Source organism: Hemibagrus wyckioides, linkage group LG08 (genome assembly GCF_019097595.1).
Source record: "Hemibagrus wyckioides isolate EC202008001 linkage group LG08, SWU_Hwy_1.0, whole genome shotgun sequence".
NCBI lineage: Eukaryota > Metazoa > Chordata > Actinopteri > Siluriformes > Bagridae > Hemibagrus > Hemibagrus wyckioides.
The window spans coordinates 18,769,170-18,789,944 of NC_080717.1; the positions used below are offsets into that span (position 1 = coordinate 18,769,170).

General features: G+C 40.1%; 1 protein-coding gene across 2 annotated transcripts in view; it reads left to right on the forward strand.

The window, feature by feature from the left end:
• Positions 1-20,775, forward strand: part of LOC131357317 (serine/threonine-protein phosphatase 2A 55 kDa regulatory subunit B beta isoform) — a 51,621-nt gene that overhangs the window by 1,563 nt on the left and 29,283 nt on the right. Inside the window, exon 1 of one of the 2 annotated variants that reach the window (XM_058396218.1) lies at positions 2,095-2,387. The exons of the other annotated variant lie outside the window; for it this stretch is intronic. Coding sequence (XP_058252201.1) covers positions 2,216-2,387 — 172 coding nt within the window. The 5' untranslated portion in view covers positions 2,095-2,215. Of the gene's footprint in view, positions 1-2,094; positions 2,388-20,775 lie in introns of those variants that run through there. 2 annotated transcript variants of the gene reach the window in all.

Genomic DNA, 20,775 nt, shown 5'->3' on the forward strand with positions numbered 1-20,775 from the left:
GATTTTGCCAACATCTTAATCTTTGTCAATCTATTATTAGAAATCCTGGTGGCTCATAAATATTCATTGAGGTTTTAGTGCATCCTTTAAAAAGCCAGTGCGAGCTCCCGACAGTGAGTCAGGCAGTGAGGAGGAGTGTGTGTGTGTTTGTGTGTGTGTCTGTGTGTTTGTGTGAGACAGAGAGAGAGAGAGAGAGAGAGAAAGAGAGAGGAAGTCAACTCTTTGATATGCTGATGCTCAGGGGATGAGAGCAGATGGCACCTGTTCACAAAGCTTATACCCACTCTCTCAGCACCACAGTGGTTCTTCTCACTTGATTTCTATTGCAATATGTGGTTTATGGGTCATTAAATGTGTCTTCTGTGTAGGCAAAACTGTTGTTTTAGGCTTGTTGGATATTGAATTTAAAAAAATAACTTGTTTTTCCAGGCAGTCAGCAGAGCTTGATTTGAGGGGATGTGCATGAGGATGCTTTAAAATTGCTATCCGCTTTTTTCCGTCCGATTTGGCATCATATTATTATGTGTTATATTTAATAGGTTTTAGTACAGTTTTCTGAGCAATGAAATCACATGGAAGAAAGAACCTCTTGCTAGTTAAGCTGTATAGGCATCTTTCTTAACTGAATAAATGAACAGTCTGTAACTTCAATCAGAAATCCCATTTAAAAATATACACCGATCAGGCACAACCTGTCTAATATTGGTGTTGGTCCCCCTTTTGCTGCCAAAACAGGCATAACATTATGACCACCTGTCTAATATTGGTGTTGGTCCCCCTTTTGCTGGCAAAACAGGCATAACATTATGACCACCTGTCTAATATTGGTGTTGGTCCCCCTTTTGCTGCCAAAACAGCCCTGATGCACTGTGTATTCTGACACCTTTCTATCAGAACCAGCATTAACTTCTTCAGCAATTTGAGCAACAGTAGCTCGTCTATTGTATTGGACCTGACGGGCCAGCCTTCACTACCCATGTGCATGAATGAGCCTTGGCCATCCATGACCCTGTCGCCTGTTCACCACTGTTCCTTTCTTGGACTACTTTTGATAGATACTGACCACTGCAGACTGGGAACACCCCACAAGAGCTGCAGTTTTGGAGATGCTCTGATCCAGTTGTCCAGTCATCACAATTTGGCCCTTGTCAAACTCTCTCAAATCCTTACTCTTGCCCATTTTTTCTGCTTCTAACACATCAACTTTGAGGACAAAATGTTCACTTGCCTTTCTTAACCACAACCTTAGACACACGTAAGTCGCTTTACGTTGGAGTTTAAGTCTGAGGATGATAACTCTCCTACTTTTTACGTAACATTCGTCAAACCCCTGACAAATATTAAAGTTCTGCTACTTAACTTAGATCTTACATCAAACTCTGAAACTAAAACTGAAGCCTCGTGCAGCTTTTGTGAACAGTGCAGCTTTCAACGAACATTTTGACATTGATGAGACTTTTCCCCTTTTTGCATCTTAACAACATGCATAGAGGGCAGAACAACAGCATAAAAAGTGTCGTGGAGTGTGTGTGTGTATGTGTGTGTGTGTGTGTATATGTGTGTGACAGTTTGGCTATTGGATTAAGGGGAAAGGGCGTGTCGTCCTAAATATCTATGGTAGACCAATGGCCTTGTTTATAACGCATTTCCCCACAGACTTCTATGACTATATCCTACATACTGGACCTGCTGTGCATAATGTTTGACTTATGGCGCTCAACTTGAGTAACAATATGAAAACTAGCCACTAGAGGGCGCTATTTACTGCCCTTTGAATTTGACAGGGAGAACTTTGAAGCGACTCAAAGGCATTTTGCTGTTTTGCAATTTCCTATTGTAGGAGATGGGGGGGGGTATGGTTTACGTTTTAAAGCAAGCTTCGTTCTGCATATTTTTGAAACAGTAGCTGATGTAAATGTGTGTCCAACCCCGACCCCTCACCCCTCCGGCGGTCAGTCTCTTTACATGCTGTGTCACGGGGCACACACTGATGCCCCACATCTCAACATTAACTCTGAACTGCCCCTCCCTGAAACTCGGTAAACAGTCCAACCTCCAGACCGGAGATGGGAGGAGAGGAGAGGAAAACACACGGCTAACGGACACGGACACACACACACACACACACACACAGAGAGAGAGAGCCGCGGTCATTCACACTTCCGTTTAACTGCGCGCGACGCTTCACAAACTCTGAGACTGTTTCCTTCAATGCATGCTCGTGCAAGGACACAGCCACAGCTTGGCTCATGAGGAGCACACAGCAGGACGAGCCGGCCCTGAGAGAGCGAAAACCAGCTGGGGAAAGATGAAATGTTTCTCTCGTTACCTGCCTTACATCTTCCGACCTCCGAGCATCATCCTTTCCTCCACCTGCCACGCCGAAGGTACGATGATGGGGTGTGTGTGTGTGCGCGCGCGCGTGTGTTTGAGATGCTGAGTTTCATCCCTACATGTTGCCTCTAATTTGCGTTCGAGATAAGTTTTCCAACACATTGTCTGAAATGTCGTATTATGCTTAGGACACAATTTTTACAGTTACTGAGCTACACTTACCTGACTTAAACTGCTCCATGGTGGAGGATCTTGAGATCTTAAAAAGGAGTGATGGAAAAGAAAGAGTGACACATGGATAAGTCATTGTTGTAACGGTTTTTAGTGATGGAGCAAGAGATCAGCTTGTGGACAAAGCTCTCAGTTTCTCAGTCGCTACTATCTTCTGTCCTTATCAGTCTGTGAAAAGTGACCAAATGGATATGGTTTTGAGTAAGAGCTGCAGAAATAAGCTTCCTGTGCAGGGTTACAGGTTTTAATATCTGTGATAAAGTGAAGAGCTTGACAATCGCTGTAGACTCACTGCGACCTCCAAATTGAGAGGAAGCAAAAAAAAAGTTGAGATTGTTTAGGCACCTTTTAAGGAGCTGTATCAGGCACGTAACACTGGATGGAGATCATGGGGCTTACCCAGGACCAGATGGAGAGATTATGGCTCACAGTTGGCTAGGGAATATCTGGAGATTCCCAAGAAGTCTGGTCTGACCTTGACAGCTTGCCCCCACTATTAAAAGGAGTGAATGAATCGGTCAGTTAATTAGGCATGATTTTTGCGTGATCATTATTCTTTTTTTTATTCCACAGTGCTGCTGAATTCTTGACTCTAACTGGTCAGAATTTATTTTATAACAGCAGCTCTGAAAGTAGTTCCAACTGTAATTTACATCATCCATTTATAATAACACTCTTATACTAGTAAACAATCACTGGACATTATAAGGCATACTCTCCACATAATCAAAGCTTATAAATTCATGGATTAAAGATGTGTGGTTAATTAAAAAAAAAAACAGTTGTTGTTCAACAGTTGTTGAAGTCTTTAGTAAGAAATTTTTATTTTAAATTTAACGTTCATTAGTGTCACAGTACTTTAAAAAAGGAAAAGGTAATGCTGTTACTTTAAGTTTCCCACCATTGGAAAGTCCAAGGATGAAGTACATTGGGTTTTGTTGTTTCCTGAGATATGTGCCGCCTTTTTAGTTTTATTAACGTCAGTAAAATAAATAGGAAGTAGGACGCTCCACAGCATTAATTAATTAACATAAAATCACTAAAAAGTATTACTTTTATCAGTGAGTGGCACAAGTTTTCTTGACGCTAAAAGAAACATTCTGGATTTAAAGCATTTGTTTAAAAATTCACCAGCGATTAAATGCATCATTTCTTACCAGATAAATGAGAAGCAGTGTGTGCTCTTTGCCACAGATCACATCTGCTTTACTATTTTCCCTCTCATTGGTAATCACTGCACCAAGTCGCTCCATATTAGCATTAAGTTAAACATTTCTCAAGTTCGTCACATCGCTGGACACGTCCGTGTCTAGTTGCTGTCGTTCATGTCACTAGAAGACTCCAACTGTCATTGTAAAAGAAGGGTCGCTCTGTCACTACAAGTCGCTGTGTGTGTGTGTGAAAATAGCATAAGAGGAATAAAGCTGTGTGGGATGTGCTGTTATTGGTATATAATCAGTGTCAGGCTGGTAATAGTAACACCTCTTCACTTCAGGGACATCATACTAGCATGTCGTTGATTTTCCTACAGCAGACGTTCTAACATGAGGATGACATGTAGCACATTGGGACATGAAATAATTGGCCGGTATTATATTGCGATTAAAAGAATAAAGGCATCTTGGAAGGAATGGACAATGTTAATGTTAATGTGAATATTAAGACTGCTGTGTCTACAAGAGGATTATTCAGTTAAGTGCTTGATGTGGTTTCTTTTTGTCTTTCTGCTTTAGAATTTTTCTTGCCATTGGTTGCTGTTAGCTATATGCAAAATTTAATCAGACTAATAATCAGGGAAGAGCAAAGAGAGAAGATAAAGCCACGGATAACAGAGCGCCCGCTCTTGACCTTATGATCAGGATGTTCAAACTGAAGGCAGAGTCATACAGAGGGGAAATAATTATCTTTTGAGCCTTGTGTGGGCAGGCACATGTACAGCTCGTGACTTTGTAATAAACTGTCTTGTGTGCTACATATCAGACAGTTGTTTTGGAAATCTTTAATCCAACACTCACAAAACCTTAAGAGCCTGATGAATTGTGAGTATTAATATTTATGTGATGATAGAGCCAGACAAAAACAATGATCCTTGTTGTCTAGCAACTAATCATTCTTCTAGTTTTTAATGTTAATGTCCAAACTGAAGGCCTTATTCTTACTGTGCCCCTTTCCACACTGGCTAGACGCTCATGTGGTAGTTTTGTGCATTATTACAAGGGAATCACTGGGTTAATGCTGCCAAATTACCATTACTTTCTTTCTGCAACATGATCATATTGGTTTGAGACATCAAACAACCTGTGATCCTGACCATAAAGACCATAAAGAGGTCAAATTGAAACTATTGACTGTTATATCCATCTGTTCTGTGGTTATTGAATCGCATATTATTTCAGCGCTGGGCTCAGGGGAAGGATATTTATTGTGTTGTTGAATAGTAGCTATGATCCTTTGATTGTCCTCTGTTTAAACCCCCCCCGCTCCCCCACGGGTCTCACATAACCGTGCCAGCGAGATTATTTGAAGCACTAAGCACCCATACCTGAAACATCCGACTGCCACCCGGCACTGTAAATTTGCAGATTCTCAGTACATTAAAGAACATTTATTTTCCCATGAATCTTGATTACCCTGTGGGAAAAAACTGCACAGCAATGCTTGCTTAATTTGATCTGGTCTGTCAAAGTATAGCTGACTCACAGTTTGTCAGTATGTTGTTTTACTAAGCTCCACAGTTGGTGCTAGCAACATCATACACGGAAAAATAATAAGCAGAAATCATTAAGGCTGGTGCTGATAAGCAAACCTGGAACTCAGATGGTTGACAAATGAAAGAAAAAGCCAACAAAAGCATGATTCAGGAAGGTGTTAGGACACCAGGAGTCAAAAGAAGAGCCTCGGTACACCTTTTTGGTAGGTTTTTTCCTCAGTTGTTGTTTTGATGATGGTGGTGCTGTCTAAAATGGTGCCTCATGATGTTTCATAGGTGTTGGGTTGAGATCTGGTAATTGTTAAGTCCTAAGTACATGATTTATACTATTTTTATCCACACCAAATCATCCGGTGAGCCCTCGTACCCTGCAGACGGGGACATTGCCATCCTGGAAGAGACCATTAGTCAGAATAGCTTTGTATTGATTTGCAGTGACCCTCTCCTCTAAGGAGACATGTAGGACCCAATCCATGCTCGTAAATTGCAGTGTTTTTTTTGCTCTCTTTTAATCCATCAACCTGTCTGTAGAACTGGATGACGAGGATGATGGACATGAAGCTGTGTTATGGATGGTCATCTGTCCAGTTTTTAGGGAGAACCAGAGCATGTCTTTCCTCACATTCAGCTGGGTAATGAAGTGCGCTTTTGGTTTTTCTTCACAGGAAATGAATGAATTGTGTGAGGGGGAGCAGAGTGGGGCAGCTGACCTAAATTAATATGCTACTGCAGTAACCTGGGCAAATAAAGCACAACAGTGAGGACTGAGAGAGCTGCCAGTGCTTCAAGGTTCAGGCTTGCACCCAAAGTAGGGTTTATAAATATAAGGGTTTTTACGGTGGACACCATGAGGTCTTAAAGTTGATTTGTGTGTGTGTCCCTGCATGAGCTCTGGTCAGTAACCTTCCAGGATGGAAGTGCTTGTAATATAACTGTCATTCAGGAAAAAAATGACTTGCGTAATAATAGTTTAGTGTGTGTTCGGTTGTGTTCTGTGTTCTGTGTTATTCTGGAGTTACTTTATTATTGTTATTTCCAACAGCTGCAGGCTAATTTAGACTAGTAATGGATCATTGGTGGCTTTTGATATGAGCAATATGACCCATTGTCGTGTTATTTTCCAGTGGGTTTTTAAAAGCTCATGAGAATCATAACTGGAAATTGTGGGACATAAGGGTTAAATGGTTGAGGCTGCAGGATATAAGACTGTGTACGCTTCAAGATTTTCAAGAATTCAACTCTGTGTCCTAAACAACAAAATGCACACTGAATATGACGCCTGTACAATAATGACACCAATTGTGCATTGACATACTACTCAGTACAGTAGTCTACATTTTGGGATGCAGCCAAAGCATTTACTCACTAAATGTTATGCGAATAAAATTACTTTATTATGCACATCAATGTGGCCACCAAGCATCAGCTAGAAAAGCTAAAACTTCTCCACAAAACTTCTTGTTTTGTAGCTAGCTCTGCCTGACAACAGCAACCTGTGAGCATAGATATGGTTGATGCCTCATGCAAAATTAAATCGAGAGGCAGTCATACTTAACACATGCCACACAGTGATCCACTACACAGTCTAGCAGCTCGATTTCAACAGTTTTAGATGTACCTTTGCTTAATACAGCAGATGTTTTTTTCCTGTGTGTGAGGAGCAAACAGAAGAGATAAAATCATTAGCCTCATAAGTCTTACAAACTACATCTCCAAACCCACATGAATGGCCTGAGGCATTGGAAAAGAGATACACATTTTTTCTTCATCATCACACGGGAAACAAAGTTCACAATGGTACACAAGATTTACAGATAGTGTCCACTTCATAATCTCTCCCAATTTTTACACTATATGGCCCAAAGTATGTGGCCACGGCCATTAATATGGAGTCATGTGTTAATATGAAGGCTGATTGTTAAAACCAACCCTATCATTAACTTTTCTCTCCACTCTGCTTCCTTCTCTGGAAATGTTTATAGAGTAAGCATGAGGCAGCGTGTTTCTTGCCCCACTATGGCCCTATAAGTGCTTGTTGCGGTTTCAGTTTTTGACCACAAGGTGCAGTAGTAACTCTATGGAGCTAAATGGGGCAGTGAGAATGTTTCAATATGATTGTGCAACATCTAGAAATATGACTGACTTGATGGAACATAAGCTTTTCTCTGTCAAAATGTTGATCATTCCAACAAGGTAGAATATCTCAAAGGAATTTATAATGTAAGGAGTTGTGAATGAGGACTTTATGGAGAGTCCTTGATGTATATGGTGAAGTCCTGTCTGCCCCTATGGATGAGCTGCCACTGTTGCCTGATCAAGCCAGATCAACATGTGTATGTGTGGTGACAGGGGTTGGTGGAGCAGTGCCAAGTCTATAGTCTATACCACTGCTGGGGAGGTTTTTTGTCTGCACACAACGAGACAGGAACATCCGCAGTGAAAGTACAGCTTTTTGAGGGCCGTCTCACACCAGGTCAGCTGATTTCGAAACACTCCAGAGGAGATGAGAGTATGCGAGGCAGGGAGGCAGCATGGCAAGCTATATTTAATCTCATTCTAAATGCTTTAGTTTGAGAGGCTCAGCAGCAGTGTTCAGAGATAAGGAGCTCTATTGTCTGTTCTGTGAAGCCAGGGAACAGTCGTCTCGGAGAAGGGCTCTGCTGGACCACTGACTAGAAGCAGCGAATGAATCAGCAAAATTATATGTGACACCTCTGCCCCAGCTTACGCTCTTTTTAGATTTTGTAGTTATTAGTTCAGTCAGGCTATCAAAGGTATAAAAAGTTTTTCTCTCTCTCTTTCTTTTCTTTTTCTTGGAGTGTGTGGTATTTATGGGAGAGCTTTAGTGTGTCATTTTAAGAGCAAAAGATATGAAGAACTCACTACTCAGTGCATTTTGTGTGTATCTGTGAGCATAAGAGTGTGTGTCAGTGATCGGTCTGAATGAGTACACTTTTGTCCCTGCTCTGCTCTAACAGTTTGTATTGTATAAAACAATTATTCCACATTATGCAACACATTGTGTAATACAATGATACGAAATGATTGCCTTCATTGGGTAGATCAAGCGAAGCATTTTGATTCTTATACCATTCATGACATGAATGCTGGATTATTGCATTTATAGTTTAAAAGTTTTTATACTCTTAAGGTGAAATGAAGAAGGCATTTTGTAGCGAGACATTGTGTTTGATTTTTTTTTTTTGCTTCATTGTCACATATAACCAAAATGATCAGGTAATTAAAAAAAACAAAGTAATTTCAGTTTCTTCTGAACATCATCTTTATTCTGGTCAGGGTCACATCCCAGGCCTATCCTGGGTCTAACCTACCTACTAGCATGTTTTTGGAATGTGGGAAAAAACCTGGAGGAGAGAAAAGAGAGAGGGATAATGTGATATAAATATTTTGTCTTATACCTTGTATGCCCAGGCATCCTCTGAGCAGTTTATGGATTGATGCTATTCGGTAGATATTTCTTACATCTGTGTTCTGGACATCATTCTTCTGATGCTTTAGCTTTTATGAACCTCCTTCTTCCAGGCTTTTGCCAAACATTAGTATCATCCCGTCACTAATTATATCATATATCCAGATCTGCCAACCATTACTACCATGCCTTCAGCAGTCAGATGAAAACTGAAGATGTCAGGAAATTCTACAGAAACTGCTGATCTTATTTGGAGGTATTCAGAATGACTTCAGTGATGACAGGTGTATGATAATTACGTTTGAAAATGAGTTTGAATGTGATTGGTGCATCATTATACAAGCCCATGCACATTAGTGAAACCAGGTCATTGTAACTTTGTTGTTTTTTCCCCTCTAAAACATTTCTGTTTGTTTTTCACATTCATTTGGTAGCTAGCTAAATCCTATAAACATTTGATCTCACATGGTCTATCAGAGAAACCTGTCATTTTAACAAGGGTATTGATGATATTCAGCACCAAGGACAAGGGCAGCTGTGTGGCCAGTATAAAGCACATCTAGTGTACACTCAATAAGTCAAAGCTTCAATGATACACTGGTGATAACTAAACGTTAAACAATTTGGTTTTATGTCCCTTAAAGCTATAAATCTTTTCTCTCATTTTTTCTCGATCTATCTATCTGCCCCCCACACACACACACACACATACATGCACCTCTCTAGGCGAAATGAAGGACTAGAGAAACTAACTGCATATGGGAATACTGTTATGACCTCTGAGTCATCACATATTTATTATCTCCTCCTATTTTATCCACTGTTATGCTGTCTGGAGCTGCACTACTGTTTTATGTGTTAGACAAATACACACAGCCAGCCTTTTTACAAAGCTTCATTGGTGATCGATTGTCATGAGCCTGGGGGATTTTTACTAAATAGCGCAAGTGCTTTTGTTGTATGCGTAACTGTTTGTATTTGAGATTGTCTAGCAAAATCAGTTAAGGCCAGTGATGTTAGCTTGTTACTGGAGATGTATCTGAACCTTCCTGTGACTCAACTCATGCATCTGATTTAAACCTGCGCCATGATTCCTGACATTTGCACCGAATCGTTTCATGTTTGAGGGTCTGTGATTTGTGACTGCAGTCTATGCATGACTACCTATAGAAACAAAAAGGTAATATCTTACATTTACATTTATAGCAACTGGCAGACGCCCTCACGCATACTTACAGAAGTGCTTTGAAGTATCTAGCAATGAAAACATTCTCATACTGGTTCACTAGGTCACAGACTAAGAATAATACTAGTCTAAAAAAGTGAGGAAAGCACACAGACAACACAAGTGGTTAAGACTGTTGTGCATTCAAATCCTAGGACCACCTAGCTGCCACTGGCATGGCCCAGTTGTATAATCGAAATATAAGTAATTTGTTCTGGATAAGGATGTCTGCCAAATGCCATAAATGTAAATGACTTTTTTTAGTACATCAGAAATAGCAGGTCTTTTAAAGAGATCATCTGAAGACAGCCAGTGACTCACTGGCGGTTCAGACACCTAGGGGACATTTATTCCACCACCTAATACTTAATACCTATATAAAGACACTCATATACACACTTATGTATGTGTGTGTGTGTGTGTGTGTGTGTGTGTAATGCAATTTTTCTTCACCCACCTGCCAATCAAAGTACAGTATTCGTGAATTAGCTGAGACAGAGAATTATGGCACTATAGGTTATATTACAAAGAAGAGAGGGCAGAGGCAAGAAGCAAAAAATAAGGATGAGAAGAAACTGAAAGCCAGCTTTAAATAAACAACAACAATGGGAAGCAGGAACTCAGACAGTAGAGTTTGGATTAGAGAGTGATGGCCCATATGACCCTGACCACAGACAGAAGCTGAACCCAGACAAAAACACTCTTCAGAGCACTCAGGTGGCTGTGTACTCACAATAGAGCTGCTGGTTAGCCTCATTTCCTTTAAGAGTTTCAGTTTCAATTTTTTTTTTTCTGCACACACACTTTTACACAGGAATTTACTGCGAATTAATTGGTGAGTAGTTCTGCGAGAATTAGTATTCTGGGAATAGAAAAGTGATCATTCTGATCATCCAGAGGTCACATGTTTCCCAGCCATACCACAACCATCCTAAAGAGCAAGAGATTTCAAGAAAGCTTTCTGGGTTGGAAAGATGGCATACTCTCTCTCAATCACAGCAACAGTATCGTAGACAGTATCATGAGCTGCTCTGAGTATTGTGACGCCGTTGTGATGCAGCATGAGAAGCATTTTGAATGTGGTTAGCTGGCTTACCTCTCTCCGGAACATAGCTGTTGCATGATGTGGGAAGATCTGACTACAATTATTTATAATCACACTATCCGGTGTCAGTGTCACCCTAGCATAGCATCTATTCTTGTTTTGCTTATTATTATAATTCCAGTGCAGGCATATGCCACCTAATCGAGCAACTCACGCCAGTTTAAATACTAAAGAAACATCCAAATCTGGGAAATCTGAAGGTCCATTTCCAACCTAACGAGGAAGTAAGGTTGTGTATGAACAAGTATGTTTAAGCTAGATACTCAAACTCTGGTGCCACGTAATGCTAAAATTCTGCGGTTAGCTAATAATAGTGAATACATAATGATCGTGTACTTCATAAGATGAAACCTTAAACCAACTTTTTTGTAGTTATCTACATGACAAATAGTTGGGCGTCTCATATGTCTGATGGCGAATGTACACAAGACAGATAGGGGTAGACACATTATGTCATACTCTATGGATGCAAATTTTGCTTCACCCTAGATTACCAACCCCCAATAAAGCTATGGGGTCTGAAAAGTTCTGAATATATTCTTATCTAGACTCAACAACAGACTCCATGTAAGCGAAATAGACCTTGTTAGCAAAATATTCTGTGTAACAGGATTTTCTTAGAAAATGTGAAGTGTTGATCCTGTGTTGACACAAAGCTATTACTGTTATTATTTTCATTCAGAATATTGTATTATCGTGTACAAATAATTCTGAAAAAAGGTTCAAAATATTAGCATGTGAATCTAAAAGAAGGTTCCTGGAAGAGAGTGGACTTGGACGTCACCCTCTGTCTGTTTCCAGGAAACTCTAACAGCTAGCCAACACAGCCGGAACTCTGACGCTGTGTGTGCGTGTGTGTGTGTGTGTGTGTGTGTGTGTCTGTGTGTGTGTGTGCGTGTGTGTGTGCTCAGGTTGGGGGGTATTAGGGGGGTGAATGGATGCCATAAACAACACTAACGAAAGGGTGCTTAGGCAAGTTGGTGAGTGTAATATTAGCCATGGATATGAGTGAGTGAGTGTTTGTGAGCCTCATATGTTGTGTGAGATTCTATTAGTATTGACATCACGCTGAGACATAAGCAGATCTGAAAGCTTTCTTGTGTGTTGCCTCTATATCTCACACAAGCTCCAGAAACCTAGCTTGAAAACATCTTTTCTTTAGACTGTTCAGACGTTTACAAAAGGACTGTGGGAATTATAAACACTTAGCTATATTTCCAGGACAGCAGAGGAGATGTGGACTAAAATTCATTTCCATCTTCCATCCTCCTGCATTGTCTTGGCTTCAGCCATCCTGCTCTTAAACACATTGCTGGACTGAGCGTGATCCTGGAGCTTAAATAACATTTTACGTCTGTGTTGACGGCAGCAGAGGCCTGCACAGCGTCATTGATTTGGGGCTGCTTTCCCCAGAGCTTTGATCAATAGCGCATCCCAGTTAACAGCAGCTCCAGTGTAAACCTGTCAGCTGCACTCTACCTTATGCAACACTGTACAGATGTACAGGGGGAGGGATGAAGGAGGGATGTGTGATCTTCCATGACAAGGTTGCGTTTGAGTCAAACAGGCTATTAGAACCAGAGGGGTGTGTTTGTATGTGTGCGCGTGAGAGAGAGGCATGACTAGTGTGTAATGTGGGGAATTGCTGACTCAGTGGGAAGGCCTGAGCTCTGAGAGCTTCTATTTACATCTCCCTAAGGACTCAGCTCAAGGACATCACTTGTTAAATGATGTTTTAGCATGTGACCGTGTGTGTGTGTGTGTGTGTGTGTGTGTGTGTGTAGGCATGTTTTTATATTTTGATGGGGACCAATTCTTCACAAAAGGCTAGTAATAACTGACAGTTGGGGATATTTGGTTTAGTCCCCATGAGGAAAAGGGATTACAAACTGTAGCTTTTATTTAGTCCAAAGGTTTCCTTTGGTTACTGAGATTAAGGTTAGGGCTAGATTTAGGTGTAGGCATAGCAACACTTATCTGCATAATTATGTCAGTGGTCCTTACAAGTATAGTAAGACAAAGGTGTGTGTGTGTGTGAGTGAGTGCACGGACGTTTTCTTGACGTCCTTTCTCCTCCTCCCTTTTACTGTTTAATAAACATATGGTGTGTGTGTGTGTGTGAGAGAGAGATCTTTCATACCAGAATGTTCCTGTTCATTGTCCTATGACATTCATGACATAATTTCCTGTACAGTCATACACAATCGTAAACAAAGATTAACATGCCGCTGTCCTCTGCAGCTGTAGCCTTTGACACAGAGGACACAGAGCACATGGGAAACTACACTCTGAACTTTCATCACTGCCCTGCCGAAAGCATTGTGGGACATTTACAAATGGGTGAGGAGTTAAAGGAAGAAGTAACCATGGCCCTCTGCATTCTTTTGCTGGCATGAATTGGGGTCATTTGTCCCCTTAAAGTAAAAGGTCACGACAAAACATTATGGAATTATTTTGACTGATCATCCTTCTCTTATAATGAAACATTTTATCCTGATGTGTAGCGGATTCATAGCGAGTATGATAACTCACTCATGTGGTATGTGGGATGTATTAGCTTAGTGATTAAGGTGTTGGATGGTTGTGAGTTTGAATCCCAGGTCCACTGTTCTGCCATTGCCGGGCCCCTGAGCAAGGCTCTTATGCCTCAGTTGTATAAAATGAGATCAAATGTAAGGCACCCTGGATAAAGATGTCTGCCAAATGCCATAAATGCACAGTTAAATAGGAAAGAAAGTGATGGAAATGTTATGTAATGGTCTATGCAGTACCCACATCGAAACACAATTACAATACATGAGAGATTCAGAACCTAATAATAATGATTTCAGCAGTACAGTTCCAGCCACTTGCAGAATCTATGCCAAGATGCAGTGAAACTGTTCTTGTGAGTCGTTGCATAAAACCGTACAAAAACACTTTATGTTCATTCAATTTGTCCATTTGGATGCGAGTTATCCAATATTGAGGATGTAGTGCCCTCTAGAGTTACAACATGCCCTTGATTTTATTTGCTCAGTGCGACATTAAGCCAGCAGATGGTAGTGTTATGTAAGCTCTTCAGCCTGGTATGGTTTTATACAGATTGTATCAAGAAATATGTCATTACAAAAGTGTACTCTAATAAATAATATAATATAGTATACAGTTAATATCAGTCATGTGGTTAGAAACCGACGCTGATGATGGCTTAGAGGACATTTAACACAAGGTAGTATAGTTACATTTACATTTATTCATTGAGCAGATGCTTTTATCCAGAGTGACTTACAAATAAGAAAAGAGATATGAAACGTAGAAGACAATAGAAGTAGTGCTGCTTAAAAGCCGCTAAAGGAGTTCTAGAGGAGCAAAGTGCATAGAGAAGAGGTGTAAGTGCATTGTTTTGTTTTGTTTTTTTTGAGTAGGGATTAGTTAGGGGTTAGTTAAGTGATAGCAGGACAGTTTTCAGCCCTTACAGTGATGGATTCTGCTGAAGTTAATAATTCATTCCATCGCTGAGGGACAGTCATTTTGAAGTTTCTGAACAGGGACATCATAGCTTGCTGATTAGGCACTATCTGTAGAAAATCTCCAGCTCTAAACCAGTAAGGGAGACCAACAAGGTGGGTGCATCTGATAAAGTGGCGAATGAGTTTATACAGTGATTTAAAACAACAACATTGCTACCAACAACACACACATACACACACTCACTGCCATCTTAGTGTCACTGTTGAGATTGAACCACCACACAAATAATATTGAATCAGCAGATGTCGGTTTCTACTGATTTGATTCTGTCCAGACGGTGACAAATTGTACCTGACAATAGATGATGGGTTACACTCAGTGAATGCACAGTCAGCGTTATGGAGAAAAACATCAATTATTCTACAAAAAGGTACATATAGTATGTATATGTTTTTAAACTTATGATGTAATATGTAAATAATGAATATATTAACCATTTTTGCTATTCTTTATTACAATTTTTGTAGAATTCCGTCACTTTTAAATAAAAATGCATTAATGTGGCCTGACATCAACTAGAGTACATATTATCACCCTGAACTTAATTAAATTGTGTCCCAAAGTGTTTTATTCCTCTTATACTTTATCATTTCGGCCACGATTACAATTTTTAACTTAATGACACCAGACTTTCTAACCATTTATATTTGCATTTAATATTGTTGCACATACACCACACAAGTTAGTTCCTGTTACACAAGAAATAACTCACCAGCCTCTCTTTTTCTTTCTCAGGAAGTTAATAAGACGTAAATATAACTCTTGTCGCATTACTGAGAATACTAAATGTTAAATATCCAGCTATTCATCAATTCTCTGTACCGCTCACACACATCACACACACACTCACTCACAAACCTTTTCACACACTACAGACAATTTAGACATGGACTGGGGTGGAAATGGGAGAACGTGAAGGAAATCGCCAAAGCAAAGAAATAGGTCATGTTGTACATTCTCTACACAAGTCCATACTACACAAAATAACACATATAACATATTTTAACTATAACAGAAACGATTGATATTTACTTCACACCCACTGCTGTGAACATTATCCATTTAGTTTTATCTTCTACCGTACTTGTACACACCTCATGTACACCCCCAGACACACTTCCTTGCAGGATTTTCCAGTCAGATTTATTCCTCTCAATAGGACAGCACTGTGTCTCTGGCTACGACATGATGAACACCATATGGCACAGACCACTCGTGTCCGTCACTCATGCTCACTGTAGCGTGGGGTTCCTGTTCACAACAATATTTCCCTCACACTCTACTGCAGCACATGCCCATCTTCATATACGATCTGGACTTCAACAGCTTGTCAGTAATTCAGGTTGCTTGCTTGCACTGATTCTGTAAGGCGTTAGATGATTGCCATATTACTGTACTGATCTGAACTGTAAATCAAAGACAGTGCCAAAGTGAAAAGTGAGCTTTTTCCTGTTGTACTAATATTGTGTTATAGCTTACACTGTGCCTGATTAATTTGATATGCCACAGAGGGAGCATTCTCCCACGCACTATTCCTCTGCTGTCTAACTCGTTCGAGTCAATATACAGTGTTTATAGTGTAATTGGGATCATATATCAGACACCAAACCCAAGATGGCACAGCTTAAACAGTCCCTGGGTTTTGGTGGGCTTGGTAGATTAGTGAGAGTCTAAGGTAGAAGATGGAGGAAAAGCGAGAAATTTAGTAAGACAGAGCGAGAAATCAAGAAAACCAGAGCGGGTGGTCAGAGTCAGGTCATCTGTCGACAGCTTGGCTTCCTCCCTGTGATCTCCGGTGGCAGCTGCTCAGCCAAATGAGATTGTCCTGCAGATTACAGGGTGTGTGTCGGGGGCAGGAGAGATTGGGATGAGCTGAAAAAATGCATAGTGTTATGGTAATGTTCATAGACGGCCGCTATAACATTGCTTGCAGGCATATGCAGGCTCCTTTCTACATCTGCCTCCACTCTGTTGAAATATTCATCATTAGACTTCAGCCATTCCGCTGAAATCCAGACAGGCTCTTGCTCTTTTGAATGCCAGTGTGAAGAACAGTGCATTTTCTTAGCAATTGACGGACAGAAAAAAGGGATACGGAGAGGCAAAATAGCAATCAGCAATGACTGTGATTATGGATAATAGCTACAGGAGTCTATCTACAATTAAGACATTACAATAATAGAGGAAATTTAGGCAGTGGGTGGAAAAAACACCCCAGAAGCGACAGCTTGTCTCCTGACTCCACATGCATTTTATCCAATTTTTGTGATTATCAAATGTACAATCATGCATTATCATCAATAGAGGCCCTTCAGTGTGCAGGGATGAAAAGCAGAATAATTACTGAGAGGAAGTTACTATTGCTACACATTATGATCAGTAAGCCATATGGAAATTCCCAGGAATGTAATGTAGTCTTTATTTATGGTCAAACAGTAATAGTCAATTTACAGTAACATCAGCACTGCTACTCACAATAGCACATGGTTTCACACGGCAAGTAATCCAATAAGCAAGTTGTTTCAGTGCTAATTTTCAGTGTCCAGGCTGTTAACCTCGTTGTTGGAAAGGATGTTCGGATCTGCTTGAAGTGCGTTAGGACAGATATGAGAGAAATGATGATGTTTATGATTTTTAACGATCCAATTATGTAGACAGAGCTTGTGCTGCATAGCAATGTTGCACCACCAGCAGTTTCCTAGCAACCAGTGTGATGGTAAAGTATTTCTCCCAGAGCAGTGCCGTAGCTGATACACTCGGAGTTAAGGGGGAAGCTGCTACACTGAGCTGGAACACTGAATGGAAACCCCTTTTTTCAGCACTACGTACTCTGAGCGTTTTGTGTGTGTGCGTATGTTCACTTGCATGCAAGCGTGGGTGTGCATAAATATGTATGTGCTGCTGAATATTTGTACCTGGCATGAGTAACATGCACGCTTATGATTTAAAAGCCTGCTGCATTTATGGGCTGTCATCATGCAGTACGCATCCATGTATTAAGCTGATAAAGTGTAAATGTCATGAAGAACAGTGATGGAGCGACCCGATCACTGCTGTAATTTGGAGTGGTATTATGCATAAACTCGGCTGGCCTCTAGGCTGGGTTTGATGCATTTGACCAAAAAAAAATAAATAAAAAAAATACACCACAGACATCCATCTGCTTCTACAGCTCTGTGTGTTTTTCTTCCCCCACTCTTCCAACCATCCAATCATAAAGCCTCTTATTCCAGTCGTCTGGTTTATATTTTGGATAATGGCGTGACGCTATTATACATCCGGCTTTGATAGTTTATTTATTTATTTATTTTTAAAAGTACACCATGCTGTGTGTAACAGCTAGAGCAGATAAAATTCCTCACCTGTGACGAGGTTTTCCTGCAGATGGTTCGCCGTGCAAATCCTATTACTGTGGGCACTTTAAGACAGCCCCATCTGGCAGCACTGTACAAACCAACAGCTTTTTTGAATGCAGCTTATATTCTGTTTAATGGTAATAAACATACCACACACAAACACTTAACCTTCCACCATTAACAGCCTGAACAATATGTGCTCTTTTACCAGAACATCTCGTTTATTCAGATCAAAATCAATAATGAAGTATTGATAGACCGTGCCTCGGCTTTCGTCGAACACCGGCCAGGATGTTTGCTAGACTTTAGTAGGCGGCATGTACCTGAAGGCAGGCATTGAGACGTACCCCTAGGTCAGGCTATTACTAAATATCAATACAAGAAATTGGCCATGACTTAAATATCGCGATAGTGTAATTGTTTCCCGTGTTGTGTGGCACTGCCTTGATGCACATCATTGTATGTCCCTCTGAACCTCGTCAAAAAGTCTCTTAAAGAAATATATTTGCTCACTCAGATAGATGAAAATAAATCTCTGTAGTTTTTATCTTATCCAAAAACATCAAGACCACAATGACATACTACTGAGGAACAAAATGCTGAAAATTACCAGCATAGTTCCTTTAAGTGTCTGACTTACACTGGGTTATATATTTCTTTTTAACATTATGATTGAAGTAGATCTGTGAAAGAAAGTATTGTGTATTCGGTGTAGACAGAGTGTAGGATATGTACATGCTCGAGACATGAACACGCTTAGGAAGGTTGTAATTAAAGCTCTACCACTGATCATAATCTGCCTCTGTTGCTCCATTTTCGATTTCTTTCTAATTATGTGCACATGGCTTAAATCTTTATTCACGCTCACTACATTTCTTTCTCACTCTGTTCCAGGCATTGTCTTTTTCTCAATTGTTGTCTAGCCCACCCTTCCCTCCATCTTTTTATCAGACAAGATTCCAATCCACCCTGTTGATCATTAGAAAATGCTAGCTGGGATTTATCATCGGCTGAGGCTTCCCCCTCTCCTGACAGGAAATTATTGATTTTTGCCATCCTGTTTAAATAATGATAAAGGTTGTGTTCAGGGCTGAGGCAGGCAGGCTACAGAAAAGCGGCAGGTTTTTTGCAAGAGTGTTGAAAAGAAAAGGTGTGGAACACTGGAATAAAGGGTTTTGTTTTAAAAAGAGTTCTTACTTGTGTAAATCAAAATGAAGCAATACAGGTACCACAAACTCAAATTAACCTGGTGTCATGTCTTAGACACCACCAGAAAATACAGTGTTTTTTTGTTTTTTTGTTTTTCACAAGGAGTAAAGCATTCACTGTGTCAGTAATGATTCTCTTTTACTTGTTTAGTCCCATACATTCATTCATCATTTATTGATTCATTGATCCCCAGAAGCCCATTCCAGGATCACTGGGCACCAGTTGGGAATACACCATTTGTGAATACATCCAGTCCATTGCAGGACACCATGTCCACATATTCACACACTTATTCACACATTGGGCCAATTTAGAATAGCCAGTATACCTACTGTCAGGATTTTTCAGAAATAGAAAGAAACCAGAGATCCTAGAGGAAACCCACATGGACAGAGAGAGGGAGCATACACAAAACTCCACAATAACCCAAGCTTAGGATTGAACTGGAAACAATGAAGCTGTGAGGCTGCTTCATCACTGTGCCAACATTTTCTCATACATATTTTGCAAATATCCCTGTATACTCACGGTTTTCCTGTGATTTAAGTTTATTACATTTTAGCTCTTCAATCTGTGTAGTTAATAACATCTTATTCAGCTGCCTCTTATTTTCTATTCATCCAGCCTTTAATTTCTTTTTTTGTTTTGCAATATTTCCACTGTTGGAAATAGCAACAGCATGTAAAGGGTGTTTGGCATAATTTAAAAATGCTTTTTTCTTCTCTTTTCTTTTTTCTCTTTTTTTAAAATCCAAGTTTAATGTGTTACACCAAAAGTCACAGGACATAATTAAAATAGAACAGCTCTACACTCCAGGTAAGGTCTTTTATACTTTGGATACCACATGCACACACACTTTCACTCCAACGGGCAATTTCTACAAGTTGCCAGTTCACTCACTGGCATAAATGTGAATAATTATATTTTGCTGTGAGTTGAATAAAATACACTATATTGCCAAAGGTTTTGGGACATCTGCCTTTACATGCACATGAATGTAATATGGAGTTGGCCCGCCCTTTGCAACAATAACAGCTTCAACTCTTCTGGGAAGGCTTTCCACAAGGTTTAGGATTGTGCTTACGGGAATTTTTGACCATTCCACTAGAAGAACATTTGTGAGGTCAGGCACTGATGTTTTTCAAGAAGGCCTGTCTCGCAGTCTCCGCTCTAATTCATCCCAAAGGTGTTCTATTTGGTTAAGGTCAGGACTGTGCAGGCTAGTCAAGTTCCTCTACACCAATCTCAATCCATGTCTTTATGGACCTTACTTTGTGCACTGGTGGGCAGTCATGTTGGAACAGGAACATCCCCAAACTGTTCCCACAAAGTTAGGAGCATGAAATTGTCCAAAATGTCTTGGTATGCTGAATGATACGGATGGGTGTCCCAAAACTTTTGGTAATATAGTGTATATAAAGATCACAGTTTCATCTGTTTGGAATTATAACTGGTAGTGTACAGAAGCTTTTTAGGATTCATCATGAATCTCTTCAAACAAAGTGTTTTCCAATTTTATAGAAGATTTTATGGTCCATTAAAACTTGAAGGGATTGTTACATTGATGTAACATCCACTCTTAAACACACTAAAGTTACCAAGCAATGCATGAGCAGTGATAAACCTGGCATTCACTGTACATAACTGTATCCTATTTACAAG